The 17,638-nt window shown below is 32.5% G+C and overlaps 3 protein-coding genes across 3 annotated transcripts; 2 read left to right on the top strand and 1 right to left on the bottom strand.

Annotated features, from left to right (window-relative positions):
- Positions 1–4,096: 4,096 nt before the first annotated feature.
- Positions 4,097–6,307, top strand: LOC105961964 (Homeodomain-like superfamily protein). The gene is made up of 6 exons (XM_012986223.2): positions 4,097–4,608; positions 4,697–4,773; positions 4,898–4,967; positions 5,081–5,147; positions 5,397–5,439; positions 5,550–6,307. The coding sequence occupies exons 1-6, from the start codon at positions 4,422–4,424 to the stop codon at positions 5,970–5,972; spliced, it is 867 nt and encodes a 288-aa protein (XP_012841677.1). The 5' UTR covers positions 4,097–4,421; the 3' UTR covers positions 5,973–6,307.
- Positions 6,308–7,306: 999 nt separating this feature from the next.
- On the top strand, positions 7,307–9,247 carry LOC105962159 (organic cation/carnitine transporter 3). Its single transcript, XM_012986444.2, has one exon. The coding sequence runs from the start codon at positions 7,472–7,474 to the stop codon at positions 9,017–9,019; it is 1,548 nt and encodes a 515-aa protein (XP_012841898.1). The 5' UTR covers positions 7,307–7,471; the 3' UTR covers positions 9,020–9,247.
- Positions 9,248–9,810: 563 nt separating this feature from the next.
- On the bottom strand, positions 9,811–13,036 carry LOC105962160 (hydroxyproline-rich glycoprotein family protein). Its single transcript, XM_012986445.2, has 4 exons — positions 11,838–13,036; positions 11,602–11,751; positions 10,739–10,924; positions 9,811–10,269 (listed from the first exon to the last, which is right to left on the bottom strand). The coding sequence occupies exons 1-4, from the start codon at positions 12,900–12,902 to the stop codon at positions 10,189–10,191; spliced, it is 1,482 nt and encodes a 493-aa protein (XP_012841899.1). The 5' UTR covers positions 12,903–13,036; the 3' UTR covers positions 9,811–10,188.
- Between the last annotated feature and the right edge of the window lie 4,602 nt (positions 13,037–17,638).

Below are 17,638 nucleotides of genomic sequence, written 5' to 3'. Positions count from 1 at the left end.
TAAAATCCATGACAATTTAATTATCTGTTGGATTAGGGTATGTTGAATTGATTTACAGCTAATTTTGTTTTAATCTAGAAATGTGCAGTCTATTTTTTACTCTAAAAACGTTGTTTTGGGAACGTTATTTGAGATGATTATTTATCCTAACTTCTACTTTGATCATATATATAAATTAGGGCAAATTCCACAATCCTGTGTACTTTGGTTCAGTATCACTTTAATCTAGGGGTGGATTCGGTACGGTTGCCAAACATTTAGCTCAATACCGTGTACCTACCGTACATTGCGGTATTGAAAAATTTCATACCGTTACCGTACCAAAAAGTTCGGTATACCGTTATTTTCGGTACGGTACAATCGGTACGTGGTACTCTACCGTACTTGGTGATGCATCAACGATTAAAGAACAAATGAATTAAATATTATATATATATATATATATATATATCCCAATTGAAAATAGTTCTAGTTACTCTTGTATGAGTTATATCTTATTTTCTAAGAAGGTCCGGTGAACATATACCATAATAATGTAAATGTTGTTTAATAGAACAACTAGGTATTTGTTAGGAACTAACTTAATAATTATTACAAACAATAAATACTTTACCAATGCTATGCATACATGTAGGTAAAAGAATAAAATATTCATACATCATATATAATAAAATTAGTGGCTATAAGAAACATAAAAGACAATTTAGTAGAATATATATGTTCAATTACAAAATTCAACTTTGTAGAAAAAAAAAAAAGACAAATACACTACCAGTAACTTAAGGAAAAAATAATTGTTGCCATTTATATGCTTATAATAAACAAAATAGAATTACAAAAAATAATATCGAAAAAAATATATTAATCGAATTAAAATGTAAATTGCGGTACGGTACGGTATTACCGTGGTATTAGAAATACAATACCAATACCGTACCATATTGTAATGGTACGGTACTAATACCGTGTCGTAGACAATGGTAACCGTGCTTTCGGTAATTTTTCGGTAATCCTTGGTTGGTATACCATGGTATATTATATGGTAATCGGTATTTTTTTTCCAGCCCTACTTTAATCCCTTCTAGTTTTGACTGCATCGATTTGCCCTCATACACTTGAGAAATTGTCTCAATGTGGCCCTAACTGTCAGACAATTGACATTAATGACGTTTGGTCGAATCGATGCAGGGAGATAAATTGAGACAAATTTTCAAATACATGAAAGTAAATCGATGCAATAAAAAAAAAAAAAAAAAAAAGGTAAAGTGATATCGAGCCAAAATAAATAAGGGAAATGTAATTTATCCTATAAATTGTGACTGCATCTAATTACCTTGTCAGTCTAACAAGTTAAATAATAAATAACAATAATAATAATATAATAACAATGAAATTTGCATTTTTTTAGTTTAATTAATACTTCTTGGTTTTTTCTAAGAAAAAAGTTCATACTAACGGTCAACGTCTATGAGAATTGACTACTAGTCAACAATGGTCAACGGAAGAAGCTTTTCTTGGGCTTAGTCAAATACAAAAAAGCCCAATAGCAAAACCAAAAGCCCAATAATTATTAGTTCATTTTGCTTTTTGCGTTGGGCTCACATATAGTAATGTGTATTAAAATCACCTCTTAATGGGTATTTTTGCCTCTCAAATCTTAATAGAGCAAATATCATATATGTATAAATAAATATAAAATAAATATAATATAAATATAAATATAAAATTTTCAATAAGATGAAAAAAGAGGGAAGAGAATCTAAAATAACCCCCCAAAAAATAAGATGGTCCAAACGAATCAGATTCCTGGTGCAACTGAGTCAACACGAGTTAACTCGGTCTTTATACTGCAGTTGAAACGTTGAATACCTACATTTTAAATGACCGAATTATGCAGAACGGACACAGAAACGGCGATACGAAAAAACATGGAAACGGCTTGTTCCAAAAATGAGGATACGGGAGGTTGGAGGAAATGTGTAAATATTAAAAGTATAGTGGTATATTTATAAACATGTATATAAGTTTTTATTTATAATTTGTAATAATAATTTTCCTTTAAGAAGATAATTTGTAATAAAAAAAAATAATTTAAAAGGGGAAAAAAAGGGTAAGGTCCTACATATTAAACTCAAAGGAATATTATTCAATATTAAGAATAAATTTTATGAAAAAAGGCGAAAAGAATATTAAGATGCTTAAAATTGAAGCAAACATATATATATGAACTATGGTCAATATCCAACCCAACACGTACTCTTTTGCACTAACCCTAGCTAATTATGGTTTATAAAAAAACAAAATTAAGAACTAAAAGTTAATCTTGTACTTTAGGTCAATCTGCTTTTTGTCCCATTTAATTAATTAATTATATGATTCTCCTTTAGAGGGTGTTTGGCTAAGCTTATTTTAAACAGCTGATAAGCTCCTACGTCTGATAAGATGTTTTAAGAGCTGATAAGCTGTTACGTCTTATTTTTAGGATTAATTTTTAGAGTGTTTGGATAATTAGCTTATTTCCTATTTTTGCTCATAATAAGATCTTAAATAAAAAGGTGGGGTAGAGGTACTTTTTTTAAAAGATCTTATTTGCTCTCCTACAGCTTATTTTAAAAAAAATTAAGATTTTTTTTAAAAAAATTACCAAACACTTTGGAAGAGCTTATAAGCTCTAAAACATCTTATAAGCTCATTTTAACATCTTATAAGCTTAGTCAAACACCCTCTTAGTCTTATTGATATGATAGTTATGTATTCTTTTATTTAAGTAATATTTGTATTTCCTATTTAAATACTATTCATGTTCTTTAAATATATATATTTATAATTTGAAAACGAAATAAATAAATGCATCAATTAGTGAATGAAGGAGTATATATATGCATCAATTAAGAAAGGAATATATATATATATATATATATATATATATATATATATATATATATATATATATATATATATTTGCTTTGATTGTGAATGAAGGAGTTTGTGGGACAAGTTTTATTTGTTTGTGTGTATATATATATATATATATATATATATTTATTTATTAATTAATTTTGATGACAATCTTCTATTCCACAAAAGCTCTAGAAAGCTTTTCAACAATAAATTAAAGGAGCTTAGCATATTTCCTCTCCCTTTATGCTTTGATGGTTCAGTTCCTCTACATACGGTTTAATTTTAAAAAAATTAAAATTACATATATAATATAAATATATAATTATAAATAAATACATAGATATATTGGTTTATTCGATACTATATAATCAGTTATTAGTCACGTGTACGTTGACGAAAGTAAGAGTGAACACACGAGCTACATTTCATTCGGTGTAATATAAATTTGACTATAGTTAAACATCTACAAATTAATACAGTCAAAACTAACAAAATTCAATTAATTTAGTGGCATATTAAATTTTAATTAATAATATAACATATCATTACTTTTTACCGAGTTGGGACTAAAAAAAGTTAAAGAAATATTATTAATTTATCAAGGTTATACCATTTAAATTGCCTCTTATACTAGAAATTGCTGGCTATTATATATACAATTTAATTAATGTGTGTATAATTAAACAATTAATAAATGTCATTAATTAGATCCTCTGGGCCTTGATTCGTCTCTTAACTAAAGCTTTTTGGCTCTGAAAACTGATGATGAGGTTAATCATTGATGATAATTATAACCCTAAAAGAACAATACAATTCTTTATCAATGCAAGAAAATTAATTAACTGGCAATTAAAGCTTAAAGTAACCACTAATTAATTAATTGAATATTATTATTAATGCATGTTATAATAATCTCATGATTAAGTGCATGCATGCAAAGCTTCACCCTTACGTACTTGTATCTTATTATAAAAGATAATCTCTACTTCTGATATTTTATGAGAGTACTCACACACATATATACATATATATATATAATAATAACTCCCATTAATTAGTAGTATAACAAAATTTGAATAATTAAAACAATAAAAAAAAAATTTAACCATCCACCTTTATTTCCAAACAAGACTACTTTTTTTCCTAGTGGTATATAAAATATATATATAAAATAATTAACAAAAGTGTCAAAATTAACCATATACAAGTTAACTCACTATTGAAATTAACCTCCACTAATCCAACTTTATAGTTCAAACCCTTCACTTTACGACTAAAAATAACTAACTCTTTGATTTACTTTTTCACTTTAATCTTACCTTCTTAATTAATCCTCCTAATCACTAATTAATTAATCAATTAACTAATTAAAGCTGTATGTATAATGTATATATCATCTTCAAAAGAAGAAGAAAAAAAGAATCCCATTCTCTCTTACATACATTTGTTCTTCAACCTCTTCTCATATTATTCCATTCCATTCTAGAGAGAGAGTAGAGAGAGAAAGTCAGAAGAATAGAATGTTCCATCAGAAAAAGCCACCAAATATGAACACTAATAATAGTAATAATAATTCTTCTCATATGTTCGTCGACGGAGATCACTCCGGTCTCGTTCTCACTACCGATCCAAAGCCTCGTCTCCGATGGACCGTCGAACTCCACGAACGCTTTGTCGACGCCGTTGCACAGCTCGGTGGCCCCGACAGTATGTATATAATAAATTATTGATTTAATTGAGTACAATTTGTAATTTAATTTTCTTTTTAATGTAAAATTTGGTTTAATTTGTGTAGAGGCTACACCAAAGACAATCATGAGAGTTATGGGTGTTAAGGGTCTCACTCTTTATCATCTCAAAAGCCATCTTCAGGTAATTTTCAATTTTTAATTTTTTCTTTTTAATTAGGTTTTTGGGATTAATTAGGGTTCCTTGTGATTTAGATTTAATTTAATTTCTTGAATTTCTAATATATATATTTTTTTTTGGTTGCCAGAAATTTAGGCTGGGAAAGCAGCCTCACAAAGAATTCAATGATCAATATTCAATGAAAGATGTTGAGAGAGGTGACTAAAATATATATTAAATTAATTGTTTTTGCTCTAATTAATATCTTTCTTTTACCCTTTCACTAGTCACATATATATTATTTTCTCTCTTTTTTTTTTTAATGTGGCAGCATCGTCGTTAGAACTTCAACGAAACAATACGTCGTCGTCTGGAATCGCGGCCCGTAATATGAACGAGTATGTTCGAATTGCAATAATTCTTCTTCTTCTTTTTTTTTTTAATTTAATTATTTGTAGTTCTTATCAATTCTTGTGGGATTTTGGTTTTACAATTGATAGCAATTAATTAAACTGAAACCGATCGAAACCGAAACCGAAACTAATCAAACTGACACATAAAACAAATTAATATATATTTCGAAAAATATTTAATTTTGTTTTCAAACTGTTTTTATGCTAATTAATTTGTTTATTCCTAATTATTAGGATGCAAATTGAGGTCAACAGAAGACTGCATGAACAATTAGAGGTATAATTAATATCACCAATTATTAATTATTTTTTTACTTATTAAATAAATAATATTTTGATGAACTAATTATAAGTAATTAATTTTAATTAATTAATGAATGCACGCAGGTTCAAAGACACCTGCAAATCAGAATCGAAGCTCAAGGTAAGTACATGCAAACCATTCTCGAAAAAGCCTGCCAAACCCTCTCCTCCGGCGAGAGCAACGCCGCCGCGGCGGCGGCATCGGCGTCTTCTTCAGGTATGTACGGATTCTCAGCCGCAAAAAATTTTCTGCCGCCGCCGCCGCCGGAGAATAACTTCCCGTATCTTCAAGATCTCAACATATACGGAGGCGGCGATCATCATCAAATAATTAGTAATAATAAAAGCGGGAAGAGCCCGTTGATCTGGGCCGATGATTTCAGGCTCCGGGAACTCGGACAATTATCAGCCGTTGATGATGACGACGGCGGCGGCGATGAACGCCACCAGATTCAGTTTACCTCTCTTTCGATTGATCATACAGCTTCGGATATTAATATTAATTAATTAATTAATTACGTGGCGGCGGCGGCTGAGAGGATATGAATCAATTAACCACTGATCGACCTGCTGCCGGCGCCGGCGGCGCGCCACCTGGCTGCAGCTCGCCGTAATATATGTAATCTTTCTTACACACACATTTTTATTTTCCAAAATAATTTACAGGGTTTGAGAGTTTGAATTAACATTTACAATTTACAAGTGTTGTAATAATTCAGTGCACATATGCTAATTGGCGCTGTAATTTTTCGTTTCGCGCGCTAATTAATTACGTAGGAACTTGTTAATCATGTATTAATTATGTTTTAACTTATGGTAATAATATTTTATACGTAAGATAATTGAACTCTGTCAAATGCATGCATGATATATTGTGGTTAATTTAAATATCAGCTGCATGATTTAATAATTAAAATAAATAAATTATATGAAAATAAAAGAATCTAACTTTGCGGACCATTCTTTTTTCTTCTTTAGGGTTTCCATATTCCTTTGGTATCAACTTTGAGCTGCGGTGAAAACGACGTGCTCACTTCTATGTATATTTATTTTAATCCGAGTTAACTCACTCGGTAACTCGCTCTCTAACTACTTGTTATTTTCTTTTGTTTTATTTTTTACAACTCAATTTTCACATTTATTGTGTAATTTTTTTATTTTTTTGATAGAAAGCTCTATTATAATTTGTAAGTGGGGATGAAATAATATATTTTGAATATGTTCTAATTTTTTTCAAGATTATATTGACATTTAAATAAATTTAACTATTTAAAATAAAAAATAAATTCAGGCTTTACGCGCCTGAGGCCCTGAGTAGTAACTAGGCCCAAGCCCATTCAGACAGCAAATCAGCCTAATATAGTAACCAGCCCCACTTTTCTTGCTTGGTGTTTGAACTTCTCTAATGGAAATTTTATTATTATTATTTTTTATTTTTGACAATTTTGTTATTTAAAAAAAATATTAAAACTCTATCATCTATAAAAAAAAATCTATAACTATAAAATGATACTCGCAATCACGCATATGTACCAAACACCGATGGGATCAGTTCGTCAACATTGGGCCGAACTCCCCATATTCAAGACTGTTGGGCAAATGCCTAATGAACGATAAGAGCTAAGCCCAAAACCAGGACGGGCCACAACCCGTTCGGCCCTAAGTCCCATTGAATGGTGAAAATTGAGATGGATCTGATGTCTTCGCCAAAGAGAGCGTAGTTGTGAAGAGGTTAGATAGCCCCCGTTAGTAAGTCCATTAGTACACTCGGAGACGACCATTGTTACTATAAATAATCTTTCGGTCGTTTTATTCATCGTCGCCGACCCTACATCCATCGAATAGGTGAGTTTTTCTAGCGGTCGAGTGAGAAAGGTATGAGTGTTCAATTTTCGGAGTCAAATCAACTAAAAATAATAAATTGAATGAACACTAACCAACAAATAATAAAAACAACATAATCATAAATAAATAAATAAGAACAGTTGAGTCATAATGGGAAACAAATGACAGATCCAAATCCACTACTCTCACATACCGAGTCAGCGGCGGCGGCGGCGTCACCATCGCCACCGCAGCGCCGCTCCCTGGACGAAACGATCGAACACTGCATCGGAAACTTCGGGCTGACTCAGTTCCTCCAATCCACCATTGCATCATTCGCGTGGTTCTTCGACGCACAGCAAACCTTCATCGCCGTCTTCACCGACGCAGAGCCCAAATGGAGCTGCAACATGAATTCATCAACCTGCACCACCGCCGCCGCCGATATGTGCCGTCTTCCAAAGGGATCATGGTCATGGGATTCTCCGGCGCAAACCTCCATCATTTCCGAGTGGTCCCTCGAGTGCGCCGGCTCGATCACCACCGGCCTGGGAGCGTCTTCCTTCTTCCTCGGCTGCCTCGCCGGCGGCTTCCTGCTATCGACGCTAGCCGACTCGTCACTCGGCCGGAAAAATCTCCTGGTCTTATCTTGCCTTCTAATGTCACTAACCGGATTGTTAACCGCAGTTTCGACCAATATATGGATGTACGCCGGATTCAGATTCCTAAGCGGATTCGCACGTGCGCCGATTGGAACGTGCGCTCTGGTCCTCGGAACAGAGCTCGTCGGGAAAAAATGGAGGGGCAATGTCGGAATAATTGGATTTATCTGGTTTACTTTCGGATTTTTATCTCTTTCGATTATAGCATTTTTCGTGCAAAATTCTTCGTGGCGATTGATTTATTTATGGACTTGTGTTCCTTGTGTTCTCTATTCCTTGTTGGTTTATTTCGCCGTCGAAGAATCGCCGAGGTGGCTTTTCTTCAAAGGGAGGAGGCAGGAATTTGAGAAATCTCTCAAAACCCTAGCTTCGCCGGAGAATCAGAGCAGCCTGACGGAGAGTTTCTTCTGCAACTCCGTCGATTGGGGTGTGGAGGAGAAGCCACGGGAATACAATTTGTTTTCTGCTCTAGGGATTTTGCTGAAGAGACCGTGGGCTTTCCGGCGGCTGATTTTGACCGCCGCGGTGGCGTTCGGGCTGGGCTTGATGTACACCGGCATGCCGTTGAGCCTGGGCAATTTGTCGGTGAATCTGCACCTGAGCGTCGCGGTGAACGCGCTGTCGGAATTGCCGGCGTCTGTGGCCGCGATTCTACTCGTCGGGAAATTGAACAGGAGGGGATCGATTTTAGGGCTGGCTGTACTGAGTGGGGTTTGCTCCGCCGCGTGCGCGGCGGCGGTGACGTGGAAGGGTTTGCAGGTATCGCTGGAGCTGGTGTCCTTTTTCTGCACGTGCGCCGCGTTCGATGTGTTCATGATCTACGCGCTGGAGCTTTTCCCCACGTGCGTGAGGAATTCGGCGGTGGCCATGGTGCGGCAGGCGGTAGCGGTCGGCGGAGTTGTGAGTCCGGTGCTGGTGGCCGCCGGAAGAAAGAATGGGTGGGTTTTCTACGGCGTTTGCGGCGGAATTGTTTGTGTAAGTGGGTTGTTTGTTGTGTGGCTGCCGGAAACTAGGGGGAGGACGCCGTGCGATACCATGGAGGAAGAGGAACTCAAATTTTGTGTTTAAAAAATCATTTTGTTCGACAGCAACCCCTAAGGTATGGTGAAATTACGAAAACCCCCCTCTCCTCTTGTTTCGGTAATTATAACCACCCCTCCTTTTAAAAATTTTTACTGTAATTCGGTTATTTATCGAACCAAATCGTATATTCAATTCTGTAAACGATATCAAATGTTGGCGTACCGAAATTTTGGTTCGGTTTTTACCGATTTAACATCCCTAACTTTTCCTCTAGAGGGGTTTTTTCGTAAAATAATACATATTTGAGGGGTGGCTGTAATTACCAAACAAAAGGGAGATTTCATTATTTAACCATAATTTGCCCTTTTGTTGATTGACTTTTAATACTTGTGTTTAATTTTAATTGTAATACTTTATTAACCAACACTAAATACTAGTATAATCTACAATTTAGCTAATGTATAAATCAAATCAAATCAAATTATTCAATACTTTGATATAAAATTGTAGACATAACGAACCCAATTTAAACACATATATCAAACTATTGGTGTTCGCTTTGATGAAAAGTTTATTCCAATTTGACCCTATAACGGTGGATGTGTAAGAAGATTTATAATTGAGTAAGTTATTGTAATTACGCAAACAAGAAGGGGGTTTTCGTAATTTAACTTTACCTCGTGGAGGTGGCCGTAATTTACCCTATGTAAATTAAAAGCGAAAACTATGTACTGTATTTCATTTCATAAGGTGTAGCATCTACAAACCACAAATCAAAGTTGGGAAACTACTTGACGTAATTCATCGAGTGAAGCATCTACAAAGTAACCACACGATTTTCTCTCTTCAAAACATATATAAAGATCTCACTCTTGTAACTTATTATTACAAATCCAAGTACAATGCTCCCAAAAACTCGGACCAATTCGATACTTGTGGTGCGGCAAAAGTAGAAATATAGTAGCATATTAAATTAAATGTTCAATTAAACAAAAAAAACATTGAACAAAATCTCTGCTAAAAACCTCAAAAATTCCGAGGAGATGATTCAACGTTGTTAAACACGAACAAACAGATAGAAATCGAGGATTAATACATAAAGGCTTTCAAATTCAGGTCAGTCAATACCTCTGTTTCTTGTAATTCCGAATGACTGGAAGCACAAATCTTATTCCGTGACAGAATATACTAAGTCGAGCATGGGAACGAACAGCTTACTTGTAGTTCTGAGAAACCTCCATTATAACCTTATCCATGAACTGACATTTCTTGTCGAATCCCCACCCTGGGTTGCTCTGCGTAATTTATATCGATCGGAATCGAAATAATCACATGTTAGTGAAGATATCTTAGAGATTTTAATAACATTCTTGACAAAATAGTGCCTTCTTAAGATTTCAGATTTAGTACCGCAGACTCGCATAAAGACACGCAACAAAGTGATTTTCACTTCATGCTATCTCACTAAAATTTAGGATCGCATTACTACGGCAGACTAAATTCTTGTGTCGCGCATATATTAATTCATGCATTTAGGGTCACCATACGTTTTTTTCCAACATCAAATAAAGCTATAGAATAACGTAATACTCTTTCTTCGGAAAACAAACACGTGTCCTACTGGACTTAAAACCATATTTTCTGAGAACGGTGTCGAGCACATATCAACAAAAAATAACAAATCCCATGCTGAGGTCAAAAAGTCAAGAAAACGGTAATTTTATAGCACGATATACAAGTCCAAAATAAATCGAGCATTTTCACCTGCAGTGAGAGAAGAGCGCGCTCCGTAAAACGCTTTACAGAAGCAGGTGCACTAGCTGGGAGTGTCTTGGCAACTCTTTCTAGCTCTTCATTCTGTTGCTTGGCAGTTACTCTATCGGGCCCACTATAATGGTCTACAATCTCTTTGATAAGAGGGACATCCTTCATCGTTTCTTCTATAATTTTCTGTAAATCATATGAATACGAAATGTGAAAAGAGAGCATATGAATACGAAATGTGAGAAGTGCATCTACTTTATTCGACGAGATGAAAGTTTTAGTGCCTTCAGAAAGCTATTAAGAAATGCTTCTGCTATTGAACATAAATGAGGAAATGTGGGATACGGAATACTTCATAGATAATCACAAAAGTACAAATAAAATGTACGAGCACCAATCTCCAAATGTCTTAGTTGAAAAGGAGCATTCTGCAATTAAATTAAGCTTACCATTTATATCATTCCGGCGAGCAGGATAAGCTCCGATAATCAACCGACACATTTCAGTACTAAATTGGGACACACACAATTCAAAATAGCAAAATATAGAACGGGAACCATAGAAACATTTTATAAATCAAGTTCCGTGCCACCGTTGCATTTCTACATATTTGAATGCTCCCATATATATACTATTGCTATCTTTTCTTATCCAAAACCCCAATCTCAATTGAGATTCATTTCCGATTTCCATTTATTTGTAGAAGGTTTCGTGGATATTTTCTCAACCAATTTTAAAAATCGAACGACAAACATAACCATGTTTCGGTTAATTGCACTAAATAGTGAAATCACGGCTACAAACCAACATACGAATTTCCATTGAAATAAGAATTCAAAACCTAAAAGTAGATGTTATTTTACCTCCCACTCTTCTTGATCCTTAATCCCTTCGTATACCATGAGGAACGGCTTCATCTTCTCAAGAGCGTCGCGAAGCGGAATAGGAGGTTTCTCGTCAATATCAGGATTCGTGCCGAACTCCTCCATCAAATACTCCGGTTCACATTCAATCTGCACAAGAAAACCCCCAAAACAGTACGACAAGAGATTAAACAACAAAACCACACAAACTCGACAGTACATAATAAAACCATTACCCTTAAGTTAGTTTCAAACGCATCCATATAAGCATCATCGAAAGGAGACGGCAAAACCCTGCTCGACATTTCATCAATCCCTTCCGCCAGTTGAGCCATAACATCCGGTCCAAGCTTCTGTGCCACTTTCTCCTCATCGGCCGGATCGCCAATAAAAAGCGCGTCCGATTCATCATCGGATTCTTCGTATCTGTCGTCACCTCTTCCTCTTCCTCTTCCCCTTCCCCTTCCTCTACCTCTTCCTCTTCCTCTTTCGCCTCTACCACCTCTACCACCGCCTCGATTATCTCGATTATCTCGATTATCTCTAACTTCGGGTCTACTTACCCCACCATCTTCGTCTCCCTTAGACAATATCTCTTTCGCCTTTTTAACCATCTCCTCCTTGCTCAATTGCACTGCTGGCGGCGCCGCCCCATCGGAAGAAACCGCCACCGGTGGTTTGCCCTGAGGCGGCCTTTGGCGGATATGGCGATTCTCTGATTGGGGCTTTTCGGGTTGGGCGGCGGTGGGGGGTTTTCCGGGCTTTCCACGACCGGCGCCTGATAACACGCTGACAATGTCGCTCCGGAGTAGAGTTTCTTGTGCGGATGGGACCTCAGATTCGGCGGCGTCGGCTTGCTCCTCCTCGTCCTTGACGAAGAGGAACGGCAGTTTGACATTAGGTTTCGGCGGCGGCTTCTCGGAGGGCGATTCGGATACTCGCGGCGGCGGCGGTGGTGGTGTGGGACTAGCGGGAATAGCAACACCACGGCCGCGGCCTACCGGAGGGGGTTTTGATTCGTTAAGGAAGGAAGAGAATGAAGGGAGGACGGGGGATGAAGGTAGGGGTGTGCCTCTGCCGCGGCCGTGGCCATACGACGGCGGAGGGGTTTCAACCTCGGTTTTTGAATTTTTGTCGGTTTGGTCATCGGGAGAGGCGTCGACGGTGAACTGGAACGGGGTACCACGGCCGCGGCCTCTACCGCCGCCACCGCCGGCGGCGGATGAGGTGGAGAAAGCGGCGGTGATTGAGGAAGCAGTGGTGGTGGCGCGGTATGGAATCTTCGCTAAGCTACTTCTCATTTTGAGAATTTGGGAAGAACTCAGTCGGATCGAGAAATGACAGTGTGGCTATAGGGTTCTGTAATTTGGGGGTTTCTTCTTCCCTCTTTAATTTTCTTTATTTTTATTTTACTTTTTTTTAATCGAGATCCATTAATAAAAATTATATAAAATAATCTTAAAACTAAATAATAATTATTAGGGTAAAATTACAACCACGCCCTGAGGTGAAATTACGAAAACCCCCCTCTTGATTGGGTAATTACAACAACCCCTCAAGTATAAATTTTCTTACGCGTCCACCCTTGTGGTTTCAAATTTAGTGAAATTTTCTTGATTATATGGAATATTATCACTTTTGTACCCGTTTATCCCATTCGAGCTCCACATTTTGAAGAAATATGATCATAAGATGTGTTTTTTGGCTTGTATATATCAGATTGTGGTGCGACATCAGAAACTGTATTTTTACACAAAACGAGTACAAACTATAGCACATTTCATAGAATCTAGATGATTATGTTGAATTTGACACTATTAGGATTGAGGTGTGAGAAGATTCATAGTTGGGGTAGATATAATTATCCAAACAAGATGGTTTTTTTCGTAATTTGACCATACTTCAGAAGGTGGTTGTAATTTACCCTAATTATTATTATTATTATTTAAAAAATTGAATTGTTGGCTCCAATTGTTTACTTATTTTTTATTTTACTATGTGGACTTGAAATTTACTCTTTCTGTTGTCATTAAAAAAATTATTCTAAATCCAGAATTCTCAATGCAACTTAAAAACAAGGGTAAATTACGAAAACTCTTCTGCTCTGAGGCTAAATAATAAAAAACACTCTCATCTATCCGTAATAATCAAAACCCGTCTCTGATTAACTATCGATTGAGTTTTTTAATAGAAATTGTGAACAGTTTATTATAACTTTTGTTAAATAGGTGAGAAATAAAAGAAAATATCTCAAATTGTGTAAAGTCTATTCACGTAATAATAAAAAAAATCGTGAAAAGTCACATTGTAAGGGGGTTGGTGTAAGGCGCAAACAAATCTCATAGGGGTTTTGGTAATTATGAATAGGTGGGTTTTTTTTCGTTATTTAGCCTAAGTTCAAGGGATTTTCGTAATTTATCCTAAAAACAATGGTAAATTACAACCACATCCCTGAGATAAACTATAATTACAAAATAAACATCTTTATTTTGAGAAACTACATCCAAATCCCTACAGTATGTAAATTTCTTATATCCACCCCTGCAAAAGGAAGTTAATTGAAGAAATCTACAAATTATGGGGTAGCGAATGTAATCATGAAAAAATGAAAGGTTTTTTCGTAAATATAGTCCTTTAATTGGGCCTTCGATCCATACGCAACTAATTTCTTTACGAAAGCCCAACTTGAAGACCACATTCAAGAGTCCATAAAAAAGGCAAAATGTTTAGGGCTATTAAAAAAACTAGTAATTGTACCTGTGCGATGCACGGGACAACAAATTGCATTCTTTTGATGTTGTAAGAATATAAACAAACGTTTGATGTATCGTATGATCAATATTCTATTATACTGGAACATTATTAAGTATACTACACACAAAAAAAAAAGAACATAACTTTACTGTTGAATAATTTTCCAAATGAATTGAATCAGCTAATACCAGTAGATTGAAAATTTGAACCCGGAAAAAAATCATCAATTATGTCTTCCATGTTGAGCTTAAAAGTAATTAGATTTAATAACTAAGTTAACATAATCAAAACTAAACTATCGACAACATACCATCGTAAAAGGCCATCTATACATCTTGCATCGGAACTAAGCTCTTCTCCACTGCCTCATTTTAAGGTTGTTTTGTCACTGGAATTAACAATTGGAAAATTAAGAAACAAAAATAAATATAAACAATAAATTAAATATCGCATACAAACAATAAGTCTTGAAGGTCGACTTCCAATAGCTTGTGGCTCCGCCCATTTTTGGTTAATTTTCTCAAATCATCCCTTTCAATAACATGTCCAATAACATATAAAATGAAATAATTGTTATACATAAAAGTTGAAAACTTTGGTATAAATTAATGAAACACATAATTTAACAAAATGAAATTACCTATAAGCCATGATGGAAAAAGATGTAAACTAATTGCCACACATGCAATAGGATGAAGAAGAAGATAAGAAACAAAATCTAAAGTCGGGTTACCAAAAGAAGAAGCCTTAGGAAGGGAAGAAATAAAATTCAAATGTTGCAGACATTCTGTAAAACGATGTCACAAAATCCGCTAGGGATGAAAATCAGATTTATTTACCCTTTTCTGTAAAAATCGAAAATCAGATTATTATAAATAATATATAGGAGAATTTGATGAAAATCGATAATAATATTTAAAATAATATTTCAGAGATAAAAATTTGATAAAAAAATCAAAAAATAATATTTAGGAGATAAAAATCAAAAATAAAATTTAAAATAATAGTTAGGAGATAAAAATTTGATAAAAAATCGAAAATAATATTTCAAATAATGTTAATGAGATAAAAGTTGATAAAATATGAAAATAATAATTAGAATAATATTTAGGAGATAAAATATGATTAAAATCAAAATTATTATTTAAAATAATATTCAGGAGATAAAAATTTGATAAAAATCGAAAATAATATTTAGGATACAATAATCTGATAAAAAATGAAAATAATATTTAGGAGATAAAAAACTAATAAAAACATGATAAAACTCGAAAAAAATATTTAAAATATTATTTAGAAGATATAAATTTGATAAAATTCGAAAATAATATTTAGGAGGAAAAAAATTGATAAAAAGATACAAAAATAATATTTAGGAGATAAAAATCGAAAATAAAATTTAAAATAATAGTTAGGAGATAAAAATTTGATAAAAAATCGAAAATAATATTTCAAATAATGTTAATGAGATAAAAGTTGAAAAATTTTGAAAATAATAATTAGAATAATATTTAGGAGATAAAATATGATTAAAATTAAAATTATTATTTAAAATAATATTTAGGAGATAAAAATTTGATAAAAATCGAAAATAATATTTAGGAGAAAATAATCTGATAAAAAACGAAAATAATATTTAGGAGATAAAAAACTAATAAAAACATGATAAAACTCGAAAAAAATATTTAAAATATTATTTAGGAGATATAAATTTGATAATATTTCAAATAATGTTAATGAGATAAAAGTTGATAAAATATGAAAATAATAATTAGAATAATATTTAGGAGATAAAATATGATTAAAATTAAAATTATTATTTAAAATAATATTTAGGAGATAAAAATTTGATAAAAATCGAGTTAGGAGATAAAAATTTGATAAAAAATCGAAAATAATATTTCAAATAATGTTAATGAGAAAAAAGTTGATAAAATATGAAAATAATAATTAGAATAATATTTAGGAGATAAAATATGATTAAAATTAAAATTATTATTTAAAATAATATTTAGGAGATAAAAATTTGATAAAAATCGAAAATAATATTTAGGAGACAATAATCTGATAAAAAACGAAAATAATATTTAGGAGATAAAAAACTAATAAAAACATGATAAAACTCGAAAAAAATATTTAAAATATTATTTAGGAGATATAAATTTGATAAAATTCGAAAATAATATTTAGGAGATAAAAATCTGCTAAAAGTTGAAAATTATATTTAAAATTATAGTTAGGACTTAGGAGATATAAATTTTATAAAATTAAAAAAATATTATTTATAATAATATTTAGGAGATAAAAATAAAAAATAATATTTAGGAGACAAAAATCTGATAAAAATAAAAAATAATATTTAAAATAATATTTAGGGGATATAAATATGATAAAATTCAAAAATAATATTTAAAATAATATTAAGGAGATAAAAATTTGATAAAAATTGAAAAAAAATTACAAATATGACATTAGGGTTTCTTAGGGTTGCCCTAGCGTTTCTTTCTTTTATATATAAGATATCTAGGAGAATTTGATGAAAATCGATAATAATATATAAAATAATATTTAGGAGGAAAAAAATTGATAAAAAAATACAAAAATAATATTTAGGAGATAAAAATCGAAAATAAAATTTAAAATAATAGTTAGGAGATAAAAATTTGATAAAAAATCGAAAATAATATTTCAAATAATGTTAATGAGATAAAAGTTGATAAAATATGAAAATAATAATTAGAATAATATTTAGGAGATAAAATATGATTAAAATTAAAATTATTATTTAAAACAATATTTAGGAGATAAAAATTTGATAAAAATCGCAAAATAATATTTAGGAGACAATAATCTGATAAAAAACGAAAATAATATTTAGGAGATAAAAACCTAATAAAAACATGATAAAACTCGAAAAAAATATTTAAAATATTATTTAGGAGATATAAATTTGATAAAATTAGATAATAATATTTAGGAGATAAAAATCTGCTAAAAGTTGAAAATTATATTTAAAATTATAGTTAGGACTTAGGAGATATAAATTTTATAAAATTAAAAAAATATTATTTATAATAATATTTAGGAGATAAAAATAAAAAATAATATTTAGGAGACAAAAATCTGATAAAAATAAAAATTAATATTTAAAATAATATATAGGGGATACAAATATGATAAAATTCAAAAATAATATTCAAAATAATATTAAGGAGATAAAAATTTGATAAAAATTGAAAAAAAATTACAAATATGACATTAGGGTTTCTTAGAGTTGCCCTAT

Source organism: Erythranthe guttata, chromosome 8 (assembly GCF_056151865.1).
Source record: "Erythranthe guttata isolate IM_541 chromosome 8, IM_541, whole genome shotgun sequence".
NCBI classification, from domain to species: domain Eukaryota; kingdom Viridiplantae; phylum Streptophyta; class Magnoliopsida; order Lamiales; family Phrymaceae; genus Erythranthe; species Erythranthe guttata.
This window is presented reverse-complemented; position numbering and strand designations above follow the sequence as displayed.

Excerpts from the sequence above, each read along its gene's own strand:
- LOC105962159 (XM_012986444.2), top strand. The coding sequence starts at position 7,472 with ATGACAGATCCAAATCCACTACTCTCACATACCGAGTCAGCGGCGGCG.
- LOC105962160 (XM_012986445.2), bottom strand. The coding sequence starts at position 12,902 with ATGAGAAGTAGCTTAGCGAAGATTCCATACCGCGCCACCACCACTGCT. Across the intron at positions 11,752-11,837 it reads CGTTTGAAACTAACTTAAGG|ATTGAATGTGAACCGGAGTA; the intron begins GTAATGGTTTTA and ends TTTCTTGTGCAG. Across the intron at positions 10,270-10,738 it reads GCGCTCTTCTCTCACTGCAG|AGCAACCCAGGGTGGGGATT; the intron begins GTGAAAATGCTC and ends TAAATTACGCAG.
- LOC105961964 (XM_012986223.2), top strand. The coding sequence starts at position 4,422 with ATGTTCCATCAGAAAAAGCCACCAAATATGAACACTAATAATAGTAAT. Across the intron at positions 4,968-5,080 it reads AATGAAAGATGTTGAGAGAG|CATCGTCGTTAGAACTTCAA; the intron begins GTGACTAAAATA and ends TTAATGTGGCAG. Across the intron at positions 5,148-5,396 it reads GCGGCCCGTAATATGAACGA|GATGCAAATTGAGGTCAACA; the intron begins GTATGTTCGAAT and ends CCTAATTATTAG.